The sequence below is a fragment of the Strix aluco genome, chromosome 12 (genome assembly GCF_031877795.1).
Source record: "Strix aluco isolate bStrAlu1 chromosome 12, bStrAlu1.hap1, whole genome shotgun sequence".
Lineage (NCBI taxonomy): Eukaryota > Metazoa > Chordata > Aves > Strigiformes > Strigidae > Strix > Strix aluco.
Genome location: NC_133942.1, coordinates 6,920,039 through 6,939,097, shown reverse-complemented (window position 1 = coordinate 6,939,097; position 19,059 = coordinate 6,920,039). Strand labels below are relative to the sequence as shown.

The following is a 19,059-nucleotide window of genomic DNA, read 5'->3' as shown; positions in this document are numbered from 1 at the left end:
TTATCCTACATAAAGCCTAGATCAAGATCGAGTTATGATCAATGTAATATGGAACACACGGAAAACAAAATATATTCATTAATATGACCAAGGCACAAATACTAACACAATGCTAAAGACTGCACAGACAAATAATACTTTTTTTAAACATATATTCTGACCCCATCTCCCCTCACACCAACTATGCACTCACCCACCACTTAAACTAGAAAAGAAAGCTTCAGAAAATCAGAGACGCTAAAATTTGGATATGAACTTCAACCCCACAAAGCCTACCAACATGCTAAACCTCACACAGAGAAAGCAAATCCCGAGGACTTCCCTGAAGCTAATCACAGTGTAAAAATATAAATACAAAGATATGGTTTTGCAGAATCAGAATCGTAATTTGACATTTTGATTAAAACAATAAGGATTCTTGTAAAAATGCACTGCACTTCACCTTTTATGCTTAAGGTTACTTGTTATGATTAAAAATTCCAAGATCATTTGAAGCCAATTGCCAGTAACAAAATATTTATTGCCAATATAGATCAGACACCATATTTTTGATTATGTTTCATACATCATTTGCAATAAAAGTTATGAGATTTTAGTCACCGTTTGAAGAATAAATCCATGCTTTTGTGGCAAAAAGCCCACTTTTCCAATGATTTATAGTTGTGTTGCAGGGTAAAGTGGACCATGCTCCTGAAAGATTCTGAAGTTTTCAGATTTCCAAAGAGAGCCGCATGCATTTTAAACATGCACTTAATTCTGACTATACGATGATCTTTTCCCTAAATAAGTACTGCACCACCAGAGGAGCTCTATATCACTGTGTCAAACAATTCTAGAATAAAGTGAGAAATAATTTTTTTAGCCAAAAAGAGTAAGAGCAATGGTTGCTGCTTGAGCAGACTGGATATTACAGCACTGACTAGATATTATTTCTAAACTGATGATCCCACATTATATATTTGTGGGAACTGCACACGAGAAGGTCACTTCATGCCTACATGCATGACATTTCTGAACACAAAGACCAGATTTAAAATAAATTAAAAGTCACATTCTAGATCTTGGGTAAAAATCCAGGATGACAAATAAGATTCCTGCATGAGTCTGAATTTTAATATACTAACATGTATAAAATCTTTTTTTTTTAAATTAAACAAAACCAAAACAAAAACAAACTGATTTTTGGTTGTTGTAATAAAGATTCTGCAGTAAAACCAGAGGGTAATTCATCCACTCACATATGAGCCTGAAAACTGAGAATCTGCAATGAGTCAATGAATAGGACAGGTAGTTAATTTGATGAAGTAACTTGTCCAGCTGTGTGTGTGCAAGAACAGCCCATTATTCCACTGACATAATTTCTCCACCTGTACTTAGGCAGGATGTCTAGTTCGAAGCCTAGATAAAAAAGGAAGGTTGAGTATAAACCTAACCAGCTGACAGCAAGGATAAAAAGCACAAGAAATAAGACTCACAGAACAACCAAACTATTGAAAACAATGCCTTGAGAGGGAACAGCACTCAGCACTTGTGCCACAGAAGGTTCCTGGTGAAAACCAAACTCTGGAAAACGAGGCTATCCAAAGAAATCAATTACAGTTAAACATCCTACAAACTTGAACAATCAAGTGGCTTCTCAAGCATGCCAATAGATTATGAACACATCTGCCAGCAACCAGCAGAACTGGAAATTTACTTCACCTAGGTTTAGATATAAATCAAAGCTAGGCACCTATGTTCCTCCTACAGCAGAAACATCTACATTTCCTCTCTGGTGGAAACTCCAGACAGTGAGTCAGTTTATACTAAAACAAACATTTAGGAAGGAAAACCGCCTGGAGTTTCCAACTCCCCCCACCCCTCCAGCATTTACTGTAGAGCAAATCTGGTCTCTGACTTCCAGATGTCTCAAAATTGGTGAGATTAACCTAGATGTGCAGTAGGCACCAATTAAAATGAATCTCTCATCTCAAGTTTCCTCAAAGCGTCTTTTTGGTCCCAACCTGAGAAACTCAGTGATGTTTCCCAAGCAGAATGTGAAAAATTTAAGCATAATACCTGAATTTCTAGACTTCAGACAAAACAACTGAGACTACTCACTGCTACCATCCCAGCCAAACGTTAGAAATCTGGACATGCCCAGCACCCGAGCACAGATAAACCCACGTATGGGGCCAACACCCCATACGTCCAAAGTGCTCATTTGGTTTGCACAGGTGATCTGCTCTTCACAGCAATGCCAACACAAACTGAACATATGTTGGTCTTTCAGCACATAGACAGGTCATGAGCAGGCCCAGCACTTCTTAAACACGGATTTGCTGCTTATATGCTACAAAACGTGTATTAACAGCTGGAAAATCCCAGACTAAAATGTGGTAAATCCTTGCTTGCTGCTTGGTGAAACTGGTGAGCAGAGAGGTATCACTGGCTGCTTGTTGTGATGCAGGAATTATGTAATCGGCTCTGCAAGTAACACTGTGGCAGACACAGGAACAAAAAGATGAGAAGGTCAAAAAGTCTTTCCAGGAAATGCAAGAGCTACAGCACGCTTACTCTACACGGCCCCATGCCCCAAATATGCACGAATATGAAATAGGCTCTTAGAAACTTCACTGAGGAAACTGAGGTTTGCCTCCCGACCTCTTCGGAGGAACTACTGGAACTTTTAGGAACTAAACTGCAACAGAAATTTCACAAGGCAAAAGCACCTAATACCTGGACCCACAAAGGTATCTCTAGAGTGTATTTTCTTAGCTGTAAAAGCAAGCTGGCCAGAAATTAAAATTTTAAAACTGCTTAGTAGGAATGATGTCTCTCACAAACACCCATTATCACTGGGCAAAATTCCCAAGAACTGACTCCAGGAACTAGGAATTGGGGTATTACTAAAGATAATGGCTACATTCCTGCACAGCAAAACAATGCCCAATTCCATTTATAGAGTCTTGTAGCTGCAAAACTTAAGAAGAAAAAATATTTGGGAAGCTCACAGAGAGGAGGGTGCTCTAGGAATGAAGCTTATACTCCTAGAACCTCCACACACATCTAGCTACAGAAGAGGTCTAAGAGACAGCTATTTAACACCAGGACACACTAACTAGAAAAACAACACTAAAGGCCCCTGAACTGAAAAACTGCAGCAAAGAACAGCAAAATAAATACAGAAAACATTTACAAAAAGGATGTATTTAGGAATCACAAAAAATATTTTAAATTACAAAGAACTTGAAGCAGCAATAGAAAGACGTAATAAACTTCTCCAGATATATCCCATGCAAACCATTAATAAAAACCAAAGCAACAAAGCTGTTCTGAAATACAGACAACACTACTGGAAGTGAACTCGCTACGTGGCTTATTTGCACCTCTGCACCAATTTTTTTGCGTACTTGCTGTCTCATATTCCTCCTCAGTCCCCCCATCTTTAAGTTACACAACTCCAGTCTTTCCCTGCTGCTAATACTTCAGGTCTCTCAAATCCTGTTTTACTCTACACTCTATTCACTCTCGAACTGCGTGAGCATTAGCAGTGCTAGAGTTTGCTTTGCCTCTCTTGCAGACTACATTGTTACCCACACACTGAAGATTCACACAATGTTTTATTAGCTTTATTTTATAAATCTGTAAGATGCATATGGCTGAAAAAAAAAGGAGCTGACCTCATGTTTCCAGGACATGAAACTGAATTGTGCAGTGATTGTGAGTCAAGTATTATTTACGTAGCAGTACCACATGTTCTAGGAGCTCCTGAGATCAAGACCTTTGCTCTGCAGCCTAACAATAACTGAAAGATGTCCATGATTACAACAGTTATCATTTTTAGATTAAATCATGTGTTGTCCTGATCTACCTTTAACTCTTCTTTTAAGCCATTCTTAGTACCTGAAACCGATTAATACATCCATCATTCCTATTTTAGAGCTGTACAGAACTGTAATACTTGTAAAAGCCTCGGAGAGCTCAAAAAGAAACTTGTGAGATTTCAAGCTCTTTCAGAAGAGCTATTTACACACAGTGCTAGTGGAGGGATTGTCTCTCCAAGTGCACACTTCGAGATGGAACAGACATTCAGGGACATTTCATGAATCATCTACTCCAATTAACCTTGAGTTCACCTAGTCGTTAAATTTGGTAACACAACAACCATGACAACCAAGCAGCAAACGGCCTCCAAAAGCCCAGCACTCCTCCCAGCTGAGCAGTATGAAGGTCAATATGGAAAAGCAACAAGTGTTTCACATTAGCTCCGTCCGCAGATTGTGAGTTAAAGCAATCACATTTCTGCACAGCTGAGCTCATTTGACCGAGAAACGCTGTGCTAACCTCTCAAAACCCCAGAAAGCCTCTCCCTGAGCCACTAACGTCTAAGAGTTTGCAGTAACAAACTCCAGAAGTCGCTTCCAGCTCTAAGGAAAGCACTCGTGTTCCTCAGTCCTGTACGAGGGTGGAAGAGAGCGAGCGCTCCGAGAAATTTAAGGCTTCCCTTGAGACTACGGTAGCTCTTCATATAGGGCAACAGTCCTCAACTCCTGCCTGCGGTGAGCGCTGTAAAGCGCTTCTTAAACACCCGGCATCCACTCAGAAACTTTAACAGCCACGGTGTGGGAGAGAAGCGGAGTCCAGCGGAAGAGTTCGGCCCCGGCGGCGCCTGCTGCTCGCCCCCAGACACCCCCTCAGCCACCGCTGCCGGGCGGGCCGACGGCGGAGCTCGGCCCCGCGCCCCGCCCCGCCCCACCCCACCCCACCTTTGCCCCACTGGGCACGGGCCCGCACGGCCGGGCGGAGGGAAGGCAACCGGCCCCTCAGCGCCGGGCGCCGCGGCGGAGCTCCCTCCCCCCGCCGCCCTCCGCCCCGGCCGAAGGGGCGCGCGCGCTTCCCGCCCGCCCCGCCCGCACTCGTTCACTCACCGCCCGCCTCAGGCGCTGCGCCGCGACCGCCCGCAACATGGCTCCGCCGCGCCGGCCCCGCGCCGCTCTCGCGAGAGCCGCGCCCCGCCCCGCCGCTTCATTGGCGGAGCGGCGGACCAATGGGCGGCGGCGGAGCGGGCCTCGCGCCGCCGGTCCGGGGGCGCGCGCCGCGGCGGGGCCGTCGGTTATTGCGGGCGGCGGAGAACGGGGACACGGCAGCGCCGGAACCGCTGGGGCGGGGCGCGGCTCGGCAGCTCTCGGCGCGGTCCCGCCACGGCCCGGCAGCTCGCCCTCACGGCCCGGGCGGGAGCAGAAGGCAGAGCGAAGCTGCCGCCGCTGTCGGGGTGCACGTACGGCTCCGGCGGAGCACCTCGAGGGGAGACGGGCCCCCGTCCGCCTCGCAGCGCGTACGGCTCCCCGCCCAACCGGCCTGGTCACCCACACCAGCCTCCTCCGGCCTTCCTTTTACCCCTGCCCTGTTTCCACAAAGAGTTAAAGCCCTTAAAAGGGAAGAAAACAACAGGAAGCGGCGTTTTGTCTGCAAATGCCTATGATCCAGACCAGATCCTACCCCAAGCCAATAACAATGTGCCTTGCGAAGAAAAAAAGAAGAGAAAAGTCTTCATTTGCGGCTGTGGAGCCAGCAGAAGCCTGGGAGGCCACAGCCAGCGCGGGCAGGCTCCCGGCCCTGGGGGCACGCCCAGGCCTAGGGCTGCCCACCACCCCCCTCCCCACGGCCCCACATGGCAGAGCAAAGGTAACGTGGGGATGGAGCGTGTGGCGCACAGGGGAGGCCAGACCTCACGGCACTTCCCAAACATCGCGACCCACCAGTTGTCCAAACAGCCTGACAGCTTCACAGACCAGTCAGGTAACACCAGCCCAGGACGGCATCCCCTCGCCGGGGCGGATTTACAGCTGCCTCACCCCACCCCTGTGCTCGGCCCCACAGCAGCATTGGAGAATAGCTCAGTTGCTCTGAATAATTTATAGAACTTTTTTATTATTATTCTGATTTCCCAAAACCAAAGCAAGACATTTTGTGCCTGCCCCTTCCATAGCACCAGGGTACCCCAGGGACCAGGCTGGGTGCTGGTTTTTTCCATACCTCCGGATCTTTTTCCAGGTGGCATTGGAGAGGGATTTAAAAATCAATGAAATAAAATGGTTCAGGCCAAATTCACTGCTAAATCATGTGCTGTGGCTCTCTGAAAACGTGGTGTCCCAGAGAAGCTGTCAGGAGCTGCCACGCTGAAGTAACCAGTCCACCAGCCCAGGAGCCCCAAGTACACATGGATTTTGGGATGTTTCTGACTGACTTCCCATCCCGGAAATCGCTAGATAGCAAGCCACGAATGCAGTTTCTTTCTTTCTTCCCATCCTGAAGTGGTTTAGAGAAAAAACAAACAAACCCTGAATAATTATGGCCATCGGACCGTTCTTCCAAGAATAAGCAGTGATCTGCAGCATGTCAGTGATTCGTTCTGCATTTCTGAGGCACCCTGCAGAAAAGCAGAAGGCAAATTGATCAGAAAGGCTCTTCGGCTTGGCACGGGATCACCTCTAACATTTATTCTGCCACATGATTTTTATATCAGATGCCAAAAAGTACTACCGCTTTACAGCAAAAGCTAACCAGGTCCAGCAGTGCAAGCATCTGAATGGACAATTTACTTTGTCTCAAATCTCAAATGCCTCTGTAATAGAAGAAAAGCAGCTGTACTGCATATTTCAGCTTCTGAGCCCAGGAGCACTACCTAAACTCCCCAAGCCCTGAGGGAGGGCTGTGGAGGTAAGAGCTGAAGGAAGTCACAAACCTCCTGCAGGGCCTGTGCCTGATTATACAGATTAAAGTAGCTCCAGGGCTGCTCTAACTTCTGCCCAGGCCTGGCTTTGCCCTTCCACCAGTCCCCCAAAAATGAAGAAAACAGAATGAGTATTTGGGGCTGCCTGTGCATCTTCTTCTGGATTGAGCAAATGATCGGGTGAAAAAAATACAAAATTGTTTTCATGAAGATGAGGGGAAGGATGATTTTGCTGGTCACAGGACCCCGAGATGGGTTTGAGAAGTGGATAAATAATTGAAGCAGCTCTTTACTGCCTGTTTGAGAGATGGTTAAGGTGCAGCATAACTCTTCAGAAATACGAAGTTTTATACAATATAGAAATCCCTATCTGCACCTTGGGTAATCCAACAAAAGGAACAACAAAAGCAAAATAAGGATACAAAAGAACGTTATCCTGGGCATCCTTAATTCAGCCATTATGTCTTTTTAATTCATTACAGTGTTTTACTCATTAAAAAGCGTGGCACACAATTTCATAATCCTATTTTAAGATCTAAAACTGAGCTTCCAACATGCACATCTCATGGGGATGAAATCTTTAATAAAAAGAAACCACCCATGTACACGTAAAAACTCAAAGCACAAAAATAAACAAACCAATTTCGAGTTAATTTTTTAATACCTCAGACCAAAACCAAGAGTGAGCTACTATCAAAATTGCCCTAATTGCATCACAGCTCAGAATAAATTGATCCTTTCACTATGTATCTGGTTTAATAGCATATATCATATTTTCATGAGCAGAGTGACACCGCCACCCTTTAGGTCAGATTTCAAGGTGTAGTGTCACCATTCCAGAGATGTGACAGGCTTTTTATTGTGTTTTCTGTTTATAATTTTGATTTAAAACCTCAGCAACACTTCAGATGCACATAATCCTTATTGAAACTGGCTTGATGCGGATTACACCCTGAAGCACAAAGGAAGTCTTTATCACTTATGGCCAGTGTTTTAGGAGCTTATAACTGTAATCAGGTAGGGGTTATATCAGCATGATCCATATTAGCTGAACCATGGCAAAAAGCTTTTTTCTATTCGACCTTCCCACCTAGGGCATGACAATAATAGAAATGGTAAAACATGCAACAGGTGCCGCTGGAGGTAAAGTCACTGTCCACTGCAAGCAGAGGATAGTGCTTTGTATTTTGAAAGAAAAATTAGTCATTAATTAGTGGAAGCAGATCCTTGTGTGGTGCATTGTTATCCAGGATTATTTCATTAGGATCTGCTGACCCAATTTCTGAATTGGAAAGGGAATTACATTTTTTCACACTATTGTGAGGGGGGAAATAAATAAAAAAAAAAAAGAAATCAATAACACAGATGACTCAAACTTTTAAAAATATGGTTGCAAACAAGAGCAGGTATTTGTATTGGTATCTCTACAAAAGCCAAATTAAATGAGAACCATCACAAATATGTAATCACGTCTCCACTAGAATCGGATTTTAGTTCCCTTCAAATACATAATTCCTAATTAAAACATATGGAATCCAGCTAATACAGCCTCATGACTAAGGGATTTACTGAAGGGCAGGAATTTTTTTATTACTGCTATGATGGTCCCCTCTGTCACGGGTCATCCTTAGCTTACTCCTCCTGCAATCACCTGGGGATAGCTGACTCAGATAAATTAAAAGAGCTTCATTTGGGAAGCTTCTCCAACACACGAAAGGATTCGCCTCCTAATCTGTCAAAATCCAATAACGTTAAAGCAACTGCAACCTGCTTACGGCTCGGCGGGGCTCTCTGAGCCGATGGGCAGGACCTGTGGCCCAGCACCGGACGGCAGCAGCAAGGAGGGACAGGACAAAAACCCACCTCAGAAGCAGCAGGAGAGATCTCTGCTGGTGAAATATTTTGTGCCAGAGCGCTGCAAGCTCACGTGACCCAAGTGGTTCAGCCACCCCAGGATATTGCCCATCCCCATGCACTCACCCCTTCCCCACAGCCACAAATACAGGGCCCTCCTCACAACATGGGACATGTCTCCCCAGGGTTCTGCTCTCCGCTCCTCACTGGCACAGAAATACATCTCAGCATGTCTGCCATTTGAGTTGCTTTATAATAAAACACCACCACAGCTGTGCTTAATGCTCTGCCCAGATCATTTTACAACCACTCACCTGTGTGTCTCGGATCAGCAGCTTGTCTCTCATGGGGCTTTACAGCAGCCCTCTGGAAGGGGACAACGCCATGAGCCCTGTTTCCAAAGTGGGGGACAGAGGAGTGAGCTCCCCCAAAGCTGCCCCATAGCAGGGACAACCCTTCTACTGATACTGAGCCTATGGAGCCACCAGAGCCAGGTGTTTTCCCTTTTTTACAAACTCCTCTCACTTGCTAATCATTTCCATGTGCCAATCAAGTAACAAGGGAGTCAGGGAGCAAGGTCACATCACATTTGCTGCATAGTCCTAGAGAATGAGATCACCGGAGGAGTTAAAAAAGCCCCTTCTTATGAGGTCACGGGCGAAAAGGCACCCTTGTAACCTCCTGAAATCAAAGGCTCAGGTTCCCCTGGAAGGCAGCTAGTCCTGCCCAGGAGTGGCAGAGGACGAGGGAAGCGGTGCAGGTGGGGAGACATCCCAGCGCAGACACCTGCAACGGGCATTTCGCAACCTGCCGCCCTCCTCCAGCATGCAGCTTGCCTTGTCGCTAATGGGAGATGCATGTAAAATTCTCTGTTGGGTTATAGCAGCATTATTTTTTAAACAGGTAGCTGCTCTTTCTGCCCGTTACGCTGCTGAAGAGGAATCCAGATGCCACTGTATTCCCGCTCGTGCCAGCCCAAGCCACTCCTGCAGAGGCAGGGACAGCCAGCGCGTGAAATCACCCCAGAGGAACGGCCCTTTCCATGCCTGCAAGCACGTCAGGGAAAGTTGCTTTTTCCTTTTTTCCTTCAGTTTCAGCTCAGTGAATAACACTTTAGTGTAAGCACAGCAGCTGCAGTGGGCCTCTGTTTTCAGTGTTTTGGGACCTGCTTGGGTTTTGATATTTTTATTACAAAGCCCGTTGAGAGAGGAGCACTTTCTGATGAAGTTACCTGCAGCTTATGCTACCTGGTGACGAAGGCTAATGCACTTCCCGCTTCCCCTGTCACAAAGTCTAAGATGCTATAACTTACCCGTTGCCTTTAATCCCGCAGATAATAGCATAATGAGATCCAGTGGCTGGGGGCTGAACCTAAAATATAACCTTAATTTGCCATTTCAGTGAAAGTAGTTAACAAGCAGGATGGCTTCTCAGGGAGCGGGGCAGCCTCTCCCGCACTGGCAGGCTACATCAAGACCAGATGCATCTCTGGGAGACATGACTGAGGTCAACCATAAATTAACAGGCTCACTGCGAGGGGAAAAAATAATAATACTGGGTCCAATTGCATGGTCTGGTATGAAGGAGGCCAGATGAGATGGGCCAACGAGTCCTTTCTGCGCCCATGAACTCTCTGAATCCTTCTTATCCGGAGGGGAAAAAATGGCAAGGGCTCTCTTTGCCATTTTACCATGGCTGACTCTTAATCAATAGCAGGCTGGCAGTAGCTCTTGTGCAATACCACTTTCCCCAGAGCTGGGCCCTCTTCCCCTGCAATGCTCCCAACCCCTGCTGGTCTCAGAAGAATTGAGCCCAAAGCTCCACATAGCAATTCAAATGCATCACCAGACATTAGGCCACCGGGTTAACCACTGTTTAATTTCGTCACATTTGTTTGTGAGTTATGTACGTGCCTTTCTTTTGTCAACATCTCCTTTTAGAAAGGATATTGATTTTGTTTTCAAAGGCTCTCGAAAATAAAATGAATGACTACATTCTAAGGAAGAGTCATTTTCTCAACAGCTGTAAATAATTTATTGTTCGCAACCCACCCAGATCAAAAGATACTTCATCAACTGATGTGGCAAAATCTGGTGCAAGCTGCATTTCTATTATCTCAGATCCAATTAACCATTTGGAGCAGACTAAAACATAACTAGATCAATCCAGAATCAGATTAATATCCAATCCATAATCACATTAATCACAATCTGTCCATAATTAGCCATCAGATAATCCCATTGGACAGGAGGTGACATGCAGTATCCCATTATCTCATTAATTATCTATTTTCAGTATCAGACATTGTCCCCAAACACAAGGAAATGTTTTTTAAAGAAAAAAATGGACAGAGAATTCTCCTTTTGCTACATCCTCCCCATGGAAGCCCCCCAATGGTTCGACGTTGGAGTTTTACAACATTTCTTTGTTTTCACATGTTCTGTTAGAACCAAGAGCTGGTTTGTTGAGAGATGTCGTCTTTTTAAATAAAATATGATTATCTTAGGAAGATGGATAAATAAAACATTTGTTTCATGTGAACAAGTTTATGAAAGAAAAGAAAACCCTTCATCAAAGGTTTTAATGGTAACATGATAACAATAGCTTTGCAATGCTAAATCTTATTGCAGATGGTTCCTGTCCTTTTTTGTAATGTAAGTGAAATTGTGTTCCATCTGTTTTAATTTTATAATGGACTTAATCCATGGCTGGCTCTGAAAGAATCAGCATTTACTGCCTTTGCAATCTGCTGCAAACAAAAAAATTATTACCGTTTCCCCTTTCTAGAGGGAACTTGTATTTCTATTTGGGAGCAAAAACTAAAGAGTTGCTCCGTAGAGAGTGGGAAGCTCTGTTAGATGGCCTCACCCCGCGGCCAGGCAGCCCCTGCCAGCTCTCGCACCAAACCCAACCGGAATTGCCGCGAAAGCGATCGGAAACTCTGGACATGGGTGGAGGGGAGCAAGGAGTGATCGGTGTGGCAGGAGAGATTGCATTTGGTTTTGACTAGCAAACACTTCCAGCAGTTCCAAGCAACCTGAAAGTGGTTTTCCAGAGGTCCCTCCTGACCTGAATTATTCTGTGATTTTATGATGTGCTTTCCCTCACCCCCCCTCAACTGAACCAACAATTAACCTGTTTGTAAAACGCGGTGGTATTGGGCTAGTTTTATACCTCTTGCCATTACCTGTAGTCGTTTAAAAGTTTTTCATATATCACCTAGAGGAGGTTCGGGGCTTTCAGCATTTCCCTGGCAAGTCCTTTTTGGGGGGGTTTCTATTAAACTGCCTGTGCAGCACTGCCCACCCCATTCCTACCTGCCTGGTCACGAAACGAGTCCGGTCCCACCGTCCTCACCTGGTGTCAGCGCGCTGCTCTGTGCTGACACAGGTGTGCCTGCAGCGTGGCTTTGTGCCCGTTTGGAAAAGTCTGGCTGGCTCAGCTGTAACCTTTCTTATTCCTAAACTGGTGGGAGGTTTGGGAGAGCAGAGAGGACCCTGCCCTCGAGTGAGAAAAGGGTGATGCAACAGGGAGCATCCCTGCCAAGCTGCTGTATTCTTAGACATGTCTCATTCTCCTATCACTCTGACATTTTATTTTTGCATTTTATTATTAACACATGCAGATACTGACTCACTCAGGACTCCGTGGATTCCGGCTCAGACTGAAGTCACCCTTCTGCACCCCCTTTCCTGCCAGGCGCCCAGGCACAGGCAGGACACCCAGTGCCGCCCCACGGCCATGGCAGCGCTGCGGAGCTTCCCGTCACCCATCTCACAGGGTCACCCCAGTTTGCAGAGCCAGCCAAATTTTTCCAATGCCCCTTTTGCATTGCTCACCTCCCAGCTCAGCTCTGCTGCTGGCAAACGAGCCACACTCTCGGCAGGCAGCAGTTGGACCACAAACCCTGACAGGCACCACGGCCACCCTGCCACTGCCACACAGGCAGGGGACATGTGGGCTCGCCCTGCCGTGGGGATGTCATCGCCACGCTGCACCTCGGCACCTTCCAGCACGCAGGGGCCGGCAGGGATGCCCAAATCCCCTGGCAACACGTGCCCCTGCTGAGGCGGGTACCCCAAACACCATCCTGCTTCCCCCCTCAGCTCTTGTGCAAGCTTAAATGTTTGCTTTCAACATTTGGGGGCCTCAAAGGCATAGCAGGGGCTGTGGTCAGGCCGGGGAGAGTGGGTCAGATAGTCAAATGTCGGGCATTCAAATCATCCTCTCCCCCTCCTCAGCTTCTGGGGTTTTACACCTACAGGGTGCCCGACTCGCACAAAAAGCAAGTGCTTCAGCTGGAAAATCCATCCTGCCTCCCTCCTCCGAGCAAAATGAGCACAGCCTACCCTTCCCGAGCCAAAATTTAAAGTCACCGTGTCCTTCCCCAGCCGTACAGGTTGGTCTATGCCCGTCAAATTCCATGCGTAAAATTAAAAAGGGGATTGTGTGGAGGGGAGGGACAGGACCAAAGCCCCAAGAGAGGAGCAATCTCAATTCCAGCACGTATAAGCTTTCATGGACCTTTTGAGCTGTGCTGAGAAGTCTTTGGGAATTTAAAACTGAGTCAAGGGCCGCTGAAGTGCTCTCCCTGTTTTCCTGCTAGCACACAAGAAGCCCATGGAGACTGAGGGGAAAGAGGGAGGAAAAATGAATAGAAGGGATAAAAAAGCAACAGGAGAGGTCCCGCTGCAGGAGCAGCACGGGATCAGGTGCATGAAAATGCGGTAAAAGACTATTTGTTCCTCTCATTTCTACTCATGACGCGGCTGCTGCGCAGGACGGCCGCCCCGACGGTGCCGCGGATCCCGTTCGGGTCAGTTGGAGCGACCCTTCCGCGCACACCCCCCAGCGGGGAATCGCTCCGCGGGCGCGCAGCGTCGAGCCGGTGTCCTGCGCGGAGCCCCCTTCCCGTCTGCCGCGGGGATGCGCCTCCGCGCAGCGCCGGGGAACGGTCCCGTCGCGCCCGTCGGCGGGCACCTGCCTGCGGCACGCCGAAAGGCAGAGAAAAGGGACAACGAAATAAAAGGCGAACGAGAGGGGAAAGAACAGAAAAAGGGAAATAAGGAGAAAATAAAAGGCGACATAAAAGTCCACGAAAATAATAGGGAGAACAGAGGGGGAAGAAGCGAAAATGAATCTCCACCTCCTAGGGCTGCCGATGCCGCCGTCCCCTCCGCGTACGGGGCCGGGGCGCACGGCGCCGCCACCGCGCCAGGCGGCCGGAGGGTCCCGCGGGCGGCCGCGGCTGCCGGGTGGGTCCCGCGGCTGCCCGGGGCGCAGGGCGCCGAGGCGCGTCCCCCGCCGCCCCCGCGGAGGAGCCTCTGCCGCGGCGCACAGGGCTGCCCGCCCCGTCCGAGCCGGCGTCGAGCCACGCCAAGCCGAGGCTCCCGCGGGGCGGCGTGGGGAGTCCGCGCCGCTCCGCGCCCCGCCGCGCGCCACCGCGCGCCCATTGTTCCCCACGGCCAATCCGCGGGCGCCCTCCCCGCGGCCGCCAATCGCCTCTGGGGGCCGCGCGGTGAGGTCAGCGCCGCCCCCCCCCCCCCCCCCCACCCGGCGGCCGGTGCGCGCTGACATCACGGCGCGGCCCGGCGGGGCGGGCCCGGGGGGGCGGGCGCGGCCCCCGCCCCGCGCGGCGCGGGTAGTGGTGGAGCGGCGGCGCCGCATCCCGCATCGCGCATCGCGGCCGGTGCGCAGGGGGCCGCCCGCATGGTGGACGTCCTCCTCCCGCGGCCGCTCCCGGGCGCCATGGGGGAGCCCTCCAAGAGTAAGTGCCGCGCCGCGCACCGCGGCGCCGGGGCGGGCGGGGGGGCGGGCGCGGGGCGCTGCGGGACGCTGCGGGGCCGAGCTCCGCGCCGCCGCTGCCGTCGGGCGGGCCGGCGGGCGCGGTGACAGCACCGGGAAGGGCTGCGGCACCGCGGCGGGCGCGGGCGGCGGCGGGCTCGGCGCGTGGCATCCCCGGCGCCGCTGCTCCCGTTCGTGCCCCGCGCTCCCCGGCCCCGCCGGCGCCGTTTCTTACCGAACGCCGGTCCGTTCGGCTGTCCGCGCTGCCAATCTCGTTTCTTTCTGCCGTTTCCATTTCTTTCTCTCCTTCCCTCTGCTTTTTCTTTTTCTTTCTTTCTTTCCTTCCCTCCCCTCTTGCTCTGCCCGTGTTGCCGTTTTCCTTTCTTTCTCTCTTTCCGTGTTTCGGTTTGTCTTTCTTGTTGTTAATTTCTCTTTCCGTTTTTATTTATTTCTTTCTGTTCTCGTTCTGCCTGGTTTTATTTCTCCTTCCGTCTCTTTGATTTCTTGTCTCTTACTGTTTTGATTTGTCCATGTTGCCGTTTTAACCGTCTCTTTTTGGTTTTTCTCTGGTTTTGTTTCTCTTTCTGTCATTCCGTTTTTATTTCTTTTGCTTTCTTTCTGCTTTTCCTCAGCTTTTGTTTTAGTGTTTCCGTGTTTCTACTTTTATTTCCTTTTCCGAAATTCTACTTTTATGTCTCCGTCTTTCTGCATTTATTTCCCTCGATCGAGTTTCTGTTTTTTTATTTCTGGCTGTATTTATTTCTCTCGTGTTTCCATCCTTTCTTTCTCTCCGTGTCTCTGTCTTTATTTCTCTTCCTATTTTGAGAAAAAACAAACCCAAAAAAAAACCAAAAACAACCCAAGAAAAAAAGGAGAAAACGTTAAAAAAAGAGAAAAAAAGTGCCTTTCCCTAATTCCTGGTGCTTCTGCTCTTGCGCGTGGCTGCCCCTGACCGTGCCCCGCTCGCTCCCGGCAGGGCGGCCGGGGCTGGCCCTGTGCGCGGGCTGCGGGGGCCGCATCCAGGACCCCTTCCTGCTGCGGGTGTCGCCGGACCTGGAGTGGCACGTCGCCTGCCTCAAGTGCGCCGAGTGCGGGCAGCCCCTGGACGAGACCTGCACATGCTTCCTGCGCGACGGCAAGGCCTACTGCAAGCGGGATTACAGCAGGTGACCCCCAACGCGCCGCCGCTCGTTAAAAAAAAAAAAAAAAAAGACCCCAAAACCCACCAAACCAAATCCCGAGAAAGCGCAAAACCCCTCAACCCCAGCCCCACCCCGCCCCCGAATTTCCCCCAAACGAAAACCTGGCTCTCGGCCGCTGCCCGCCGCCCGGAGCCGCCCCGACGGCGCGGCCGCGGACCCTGACGGCGCCTCCGCCTCCCCGCAGGCTCTTCGGCATCAAGTGCGCGCAGTGCCGGGCGGCCTTCAGCAGCAGCGACCTGGTGATGCGCGCCCGCGACCACGTCTACCACCTGGAGTGTTTCCGCTGCGCCGCCTGCGGCCGCCAGCTCCTGCCCGGCGACCAGTTCTGCCTGCGGGAGCGCGACCTGCTCTGCCGCGCCGACCACGGGCCGCCCCCCGACGGCGCCGCCACCCGCGGGCCACGCAGCCCCGCGCTGCCGCCGCCCGCCGCCGCCGCGCACCTCGCAGGTACCGGCTCCCCCTCGGGGCGGGCGGGGGACGGGGAAGGGGGGGCGGGGGGGGGGCTGCGGCGGGCGGCCGCGCTGACGGTGCGCGCCCTTCCTCGCCCGCCGCAGAGCCGGTGCCCGGGCGGCCGCCCGCCCCGCGGCCGCCGGCGCACAAGGCGGCAGAGAAGACCACCCGCGTGCGGACGGTGCTGAACGAGAAGCAGCTGCACACGCTGCGGACCTGCTACGCCGCCAACCCGCGCCCCGACGCCCTGATGAAGGAGCAGCTGGTGGAGATGACGGGGCTCAGCCCCCGCGTCATCCGCGTCTGGTTCCAGAACAAGCGCTGCAAGGACAAGAAGAAGTCCATCCTCATGAAGCAGCTCCAGCAGCAGCAGCACAGCGACAAGACGGTGAGCGCCCGCCGGGGCGGGAGGCGTCGGGCGGGGCGGGGGGAGTCCCGGGCCGGCGGGCTGGCGCTGAAGCCCCGTGCGCCCGCAGAGCCTGCAGGGCCTCACCGGGACGCCGCTGGTGGCCGGCAGCCCCATCCGCCACGAGAGCGCCGTGCAGGGCAGCGCCGTGGAGGTCCAGACCTACCAGCCACCCTGGAAGGCGCTCAGCGAGTTCGCCCTGCAGAGCGACCTGGAGCAGCCCGCCGCCTTCCAGCAGCTGGTGAGCCGGGCCGCGCTGGGCCGGGCCGCCCCGTCGGGCCGCGGGGGTTGGCGGGGAGTGGGGGGGGGCATGCTCCGGCCCGCCGGGCCCGGGCGCTGCGGGAGGGGGGGTACGGGGCGGGAGGGTGGGGGACACACACCGCGCCGGGCGCTCACCGCCGCTGCTCCCCCAGGTCTCCTTCTCCGAGTCCGGCTCCTTGGGCACCTCCTCCGGCAGCGACGTGACCTCGCTGTCCTCCCAGCTCCCCGACACCCCCAACAGCATGGTGCCCAGCCCGGCCGAGACGTGAGGCGGCCGGGCCGCCCGCCGCCGCGGGACTTCCGCATGCCTGCGCTCCCTGCATGAGACACCCGGCCCCGGGCCGCTCCCAGAGCGCCGGACAAACGCCTTTGTTTTTTAATTATTCTTATTTAAAAACAAACAAAAAAAATGTTACTGACGGCCAAAAAAGCACCGGGATCCTCGCTGCCTTCACCAGACCGGAGACAGAGCCCCCGCCCTGGTTATTTCGTTGGTTTGGGTTTTTTTCCCTGCGGATTTCGATGTTTCTTTTCCCCAAAGAAACGCGGATTTCCCCGCTGGAGCCCGGCACGGTGACAGGCTGCCTCGCCCGCCGCTTCCGCCGGGGACGGCTTTTCTTCCCTTTTTGTAAGGGAAAAGAAAAAAAAAAAATATACAGAAGGGGGAGAGACTCCCCGGGCGTGCGCGCCTTCCCGCCGCCGCGGAGCCGGCCTGGCCCTCTCTCCGCGGAGCCGCGCCGTCCAGCCTCATCTCACGCCGATGCCTCTCCCGGGCCGCGGCGCCCGGCCTCGCACGATCGCTGGAAAACCGGGACACGGAAACGAGACTTTTTAACGGGAAAACCAATACTAATAATGTTAAGTTATCAGTGGACGGAGGACGGATTGTTTGAGCCTTTAACGAACAAAAGTAAGTTATTGTTATTTATTGTCAGAGTCAGCGGTTGAATAGTGGGATTAAATATTTTGGACTTAATAAAAAAAGAGAAAAAAAGAAAAGGAAAGGATTGAAACGAAAAACAAGGGGCGGGAGGGCGACGGAGGGGGCTCCCCGTCCGCGGAGCCGCCCGGGTCGGGGCGCGGAGCGAGGCGGGTCGGGGCGCGGGTCGGGTCGGGCTTTGCCGGCACGGCCTCCCCGCACGGCGCTGATCGGCTTTCCCGACCGGGGCCGCTTATTTATAGCCGGGGAGGCGGAGCGCAGGTTTCCCTTTCGGAGCAGCCCCCGCGCCCGGCCGAGTGGTGCCCGCACCTGCCGCCGTGCGGGGCCGCCTCGCCTCCTCCCCGGGGCGGCGGCGGCGAGGCCGGCCGTCCCCTCGCGTGTATCCGTGCCCCCGTCTAGACGCTGGCGGCGGCTCCTTATCTGCCTTCGGCATCACCCGGGAGCGCGGCGCGGCCCGCCCCGGCTCCCGCTCCCTGCCCGTCACCCGGGCGGGAATGCGCTCAGGGCCGGCTCCCGGCGGCACCGCGGGCCCGCGCAGCCTTAAACCACGGCGAGCCGCCCCGCGTCCCCATCCCCGGGCACTCGGGCCCGCACCCTCGGGGCGCGAGGAAGGGGCGGGCGGGGGGGGGGGGGGAAGCTGGGCCCTACCCGAGCGCCCCGGGCTGCGACGGGACGGGCTGCGCGGCGCCGGGGCTGGGCACGGCTCCAGCACCCGCGAGGGGCTGAGGAGGCGGGTGTGCGGGGACCGGCCCCCCCGGGGCGAGCTGGCCCGCCCCGCCGACCCGCAGTTGCCGTCGGGGCGCACGGAGCAGCCCGGGCCGCCGGGGCCGCGCCGGCGGGAGAGGCGGAGGCGCCGCCTCAGGCAGGGGCTCCTCTGCTGCCGCCGGGGCGGGCGGCCCCCCCGGCCCGGGGACAGGTGCGAAGGGGGGTCCCCCGCCCCCCAGCCCCGCCGCGGGGCCCCCGCGGTTACCTGGCTCCCGCCGGGTCGGGTTTCAGCTCCCCGCGCTCTCCCGGGCCTAGACCGAAGCAAGCCGTTTCCGTCACCCGGCGCCGTAAAATCGCCTCCGCGGAGGCGGCCGGGGGACCCGAGTCCCCGCCAGGCCCCGCTCCCCCCTCAGGCAGCGCCGCGGCCCCGCCGGGCGGGCCGGGATTGCCGCCGCCGCCGCCGCCTCAGGTGCGGGCCGGGCCGGGCCGCTGCGGCCGGCGAGGGGGCCGCGAAAAGGGGACGGTCCCGGTCCCCGCGGCCGTGAGCCGCCTGCGGCCCGCGACCGGCGCGGCCCCGCCAGAGCCCTCCCCGCGGAAGCGCGGCCCCGCCGCTCCGCTCCGCGCCAGGCCCGGGCCGCCCCGCGCCCCCTCAGGGCCGCTCCCCGCGCGGGCCCGGCCCCGGGCAGCAGCCGCCGGGGCCTTCGGCGAGAGGCGCGGAAAATAAATCTTGCTGAGACACGCC

The 19,059-nt window shown here is 53.4% G+C and overlaps 2 protein-coding genes across 2 annotated transcripts in view; one reads left to right on the top strand and one right to left on the bottom strand.

Annotated features, from left to right (window-relative positions):
* Window positions 1-4,991, bottom strand: part of ETFA (electron transfer flavoprotein subunit alpha) — a 31,612-nt gene extending 26,621 nt beyond the window's left edge. The window contains exon 1 of the mRNA XM_074837488.1: window positions 4,911-4,991. Within this exon, the coding sequence (XP_074693589.1) occupies window positions 4,911-4,949 (39 nt within the window). The 5' untranslated portion in view covers window positions 4,950-4,991. The remainder of the gene's footprint in view (window positions 1-4,910) is intronic.
* Window positions 4,992-14,254: 9,263 nt separating this feature from the next.
* On the top strand, window positions 14,255-17,809 carry ISL2 (ISL LIM homeobox 2). The gene is made up of 6 exons (XM_074837289.1): window positions 14,255-14,336; window positions 15,330-15,519; window positions 15,740-16,002; window positions 16,110-16,393; window positions 16,482-16,652; window positions 16,825-17,809. The coding sequence occupies exons 1-6, from the start codon at window positions 14,279-14,281 to the stop codon at window positions 16,939-16,941; spliced, it is 1,083 nt and encodes a 360-aa protein (XP_074693390.1). The 5' UTR covers window positions 14,255-14,278; the 3' UTR covers window positions 16,942-17,809.
* The last annotated feature ends 1,250 nt before the right edge of the window (window positions 17,810-19,059 follow it).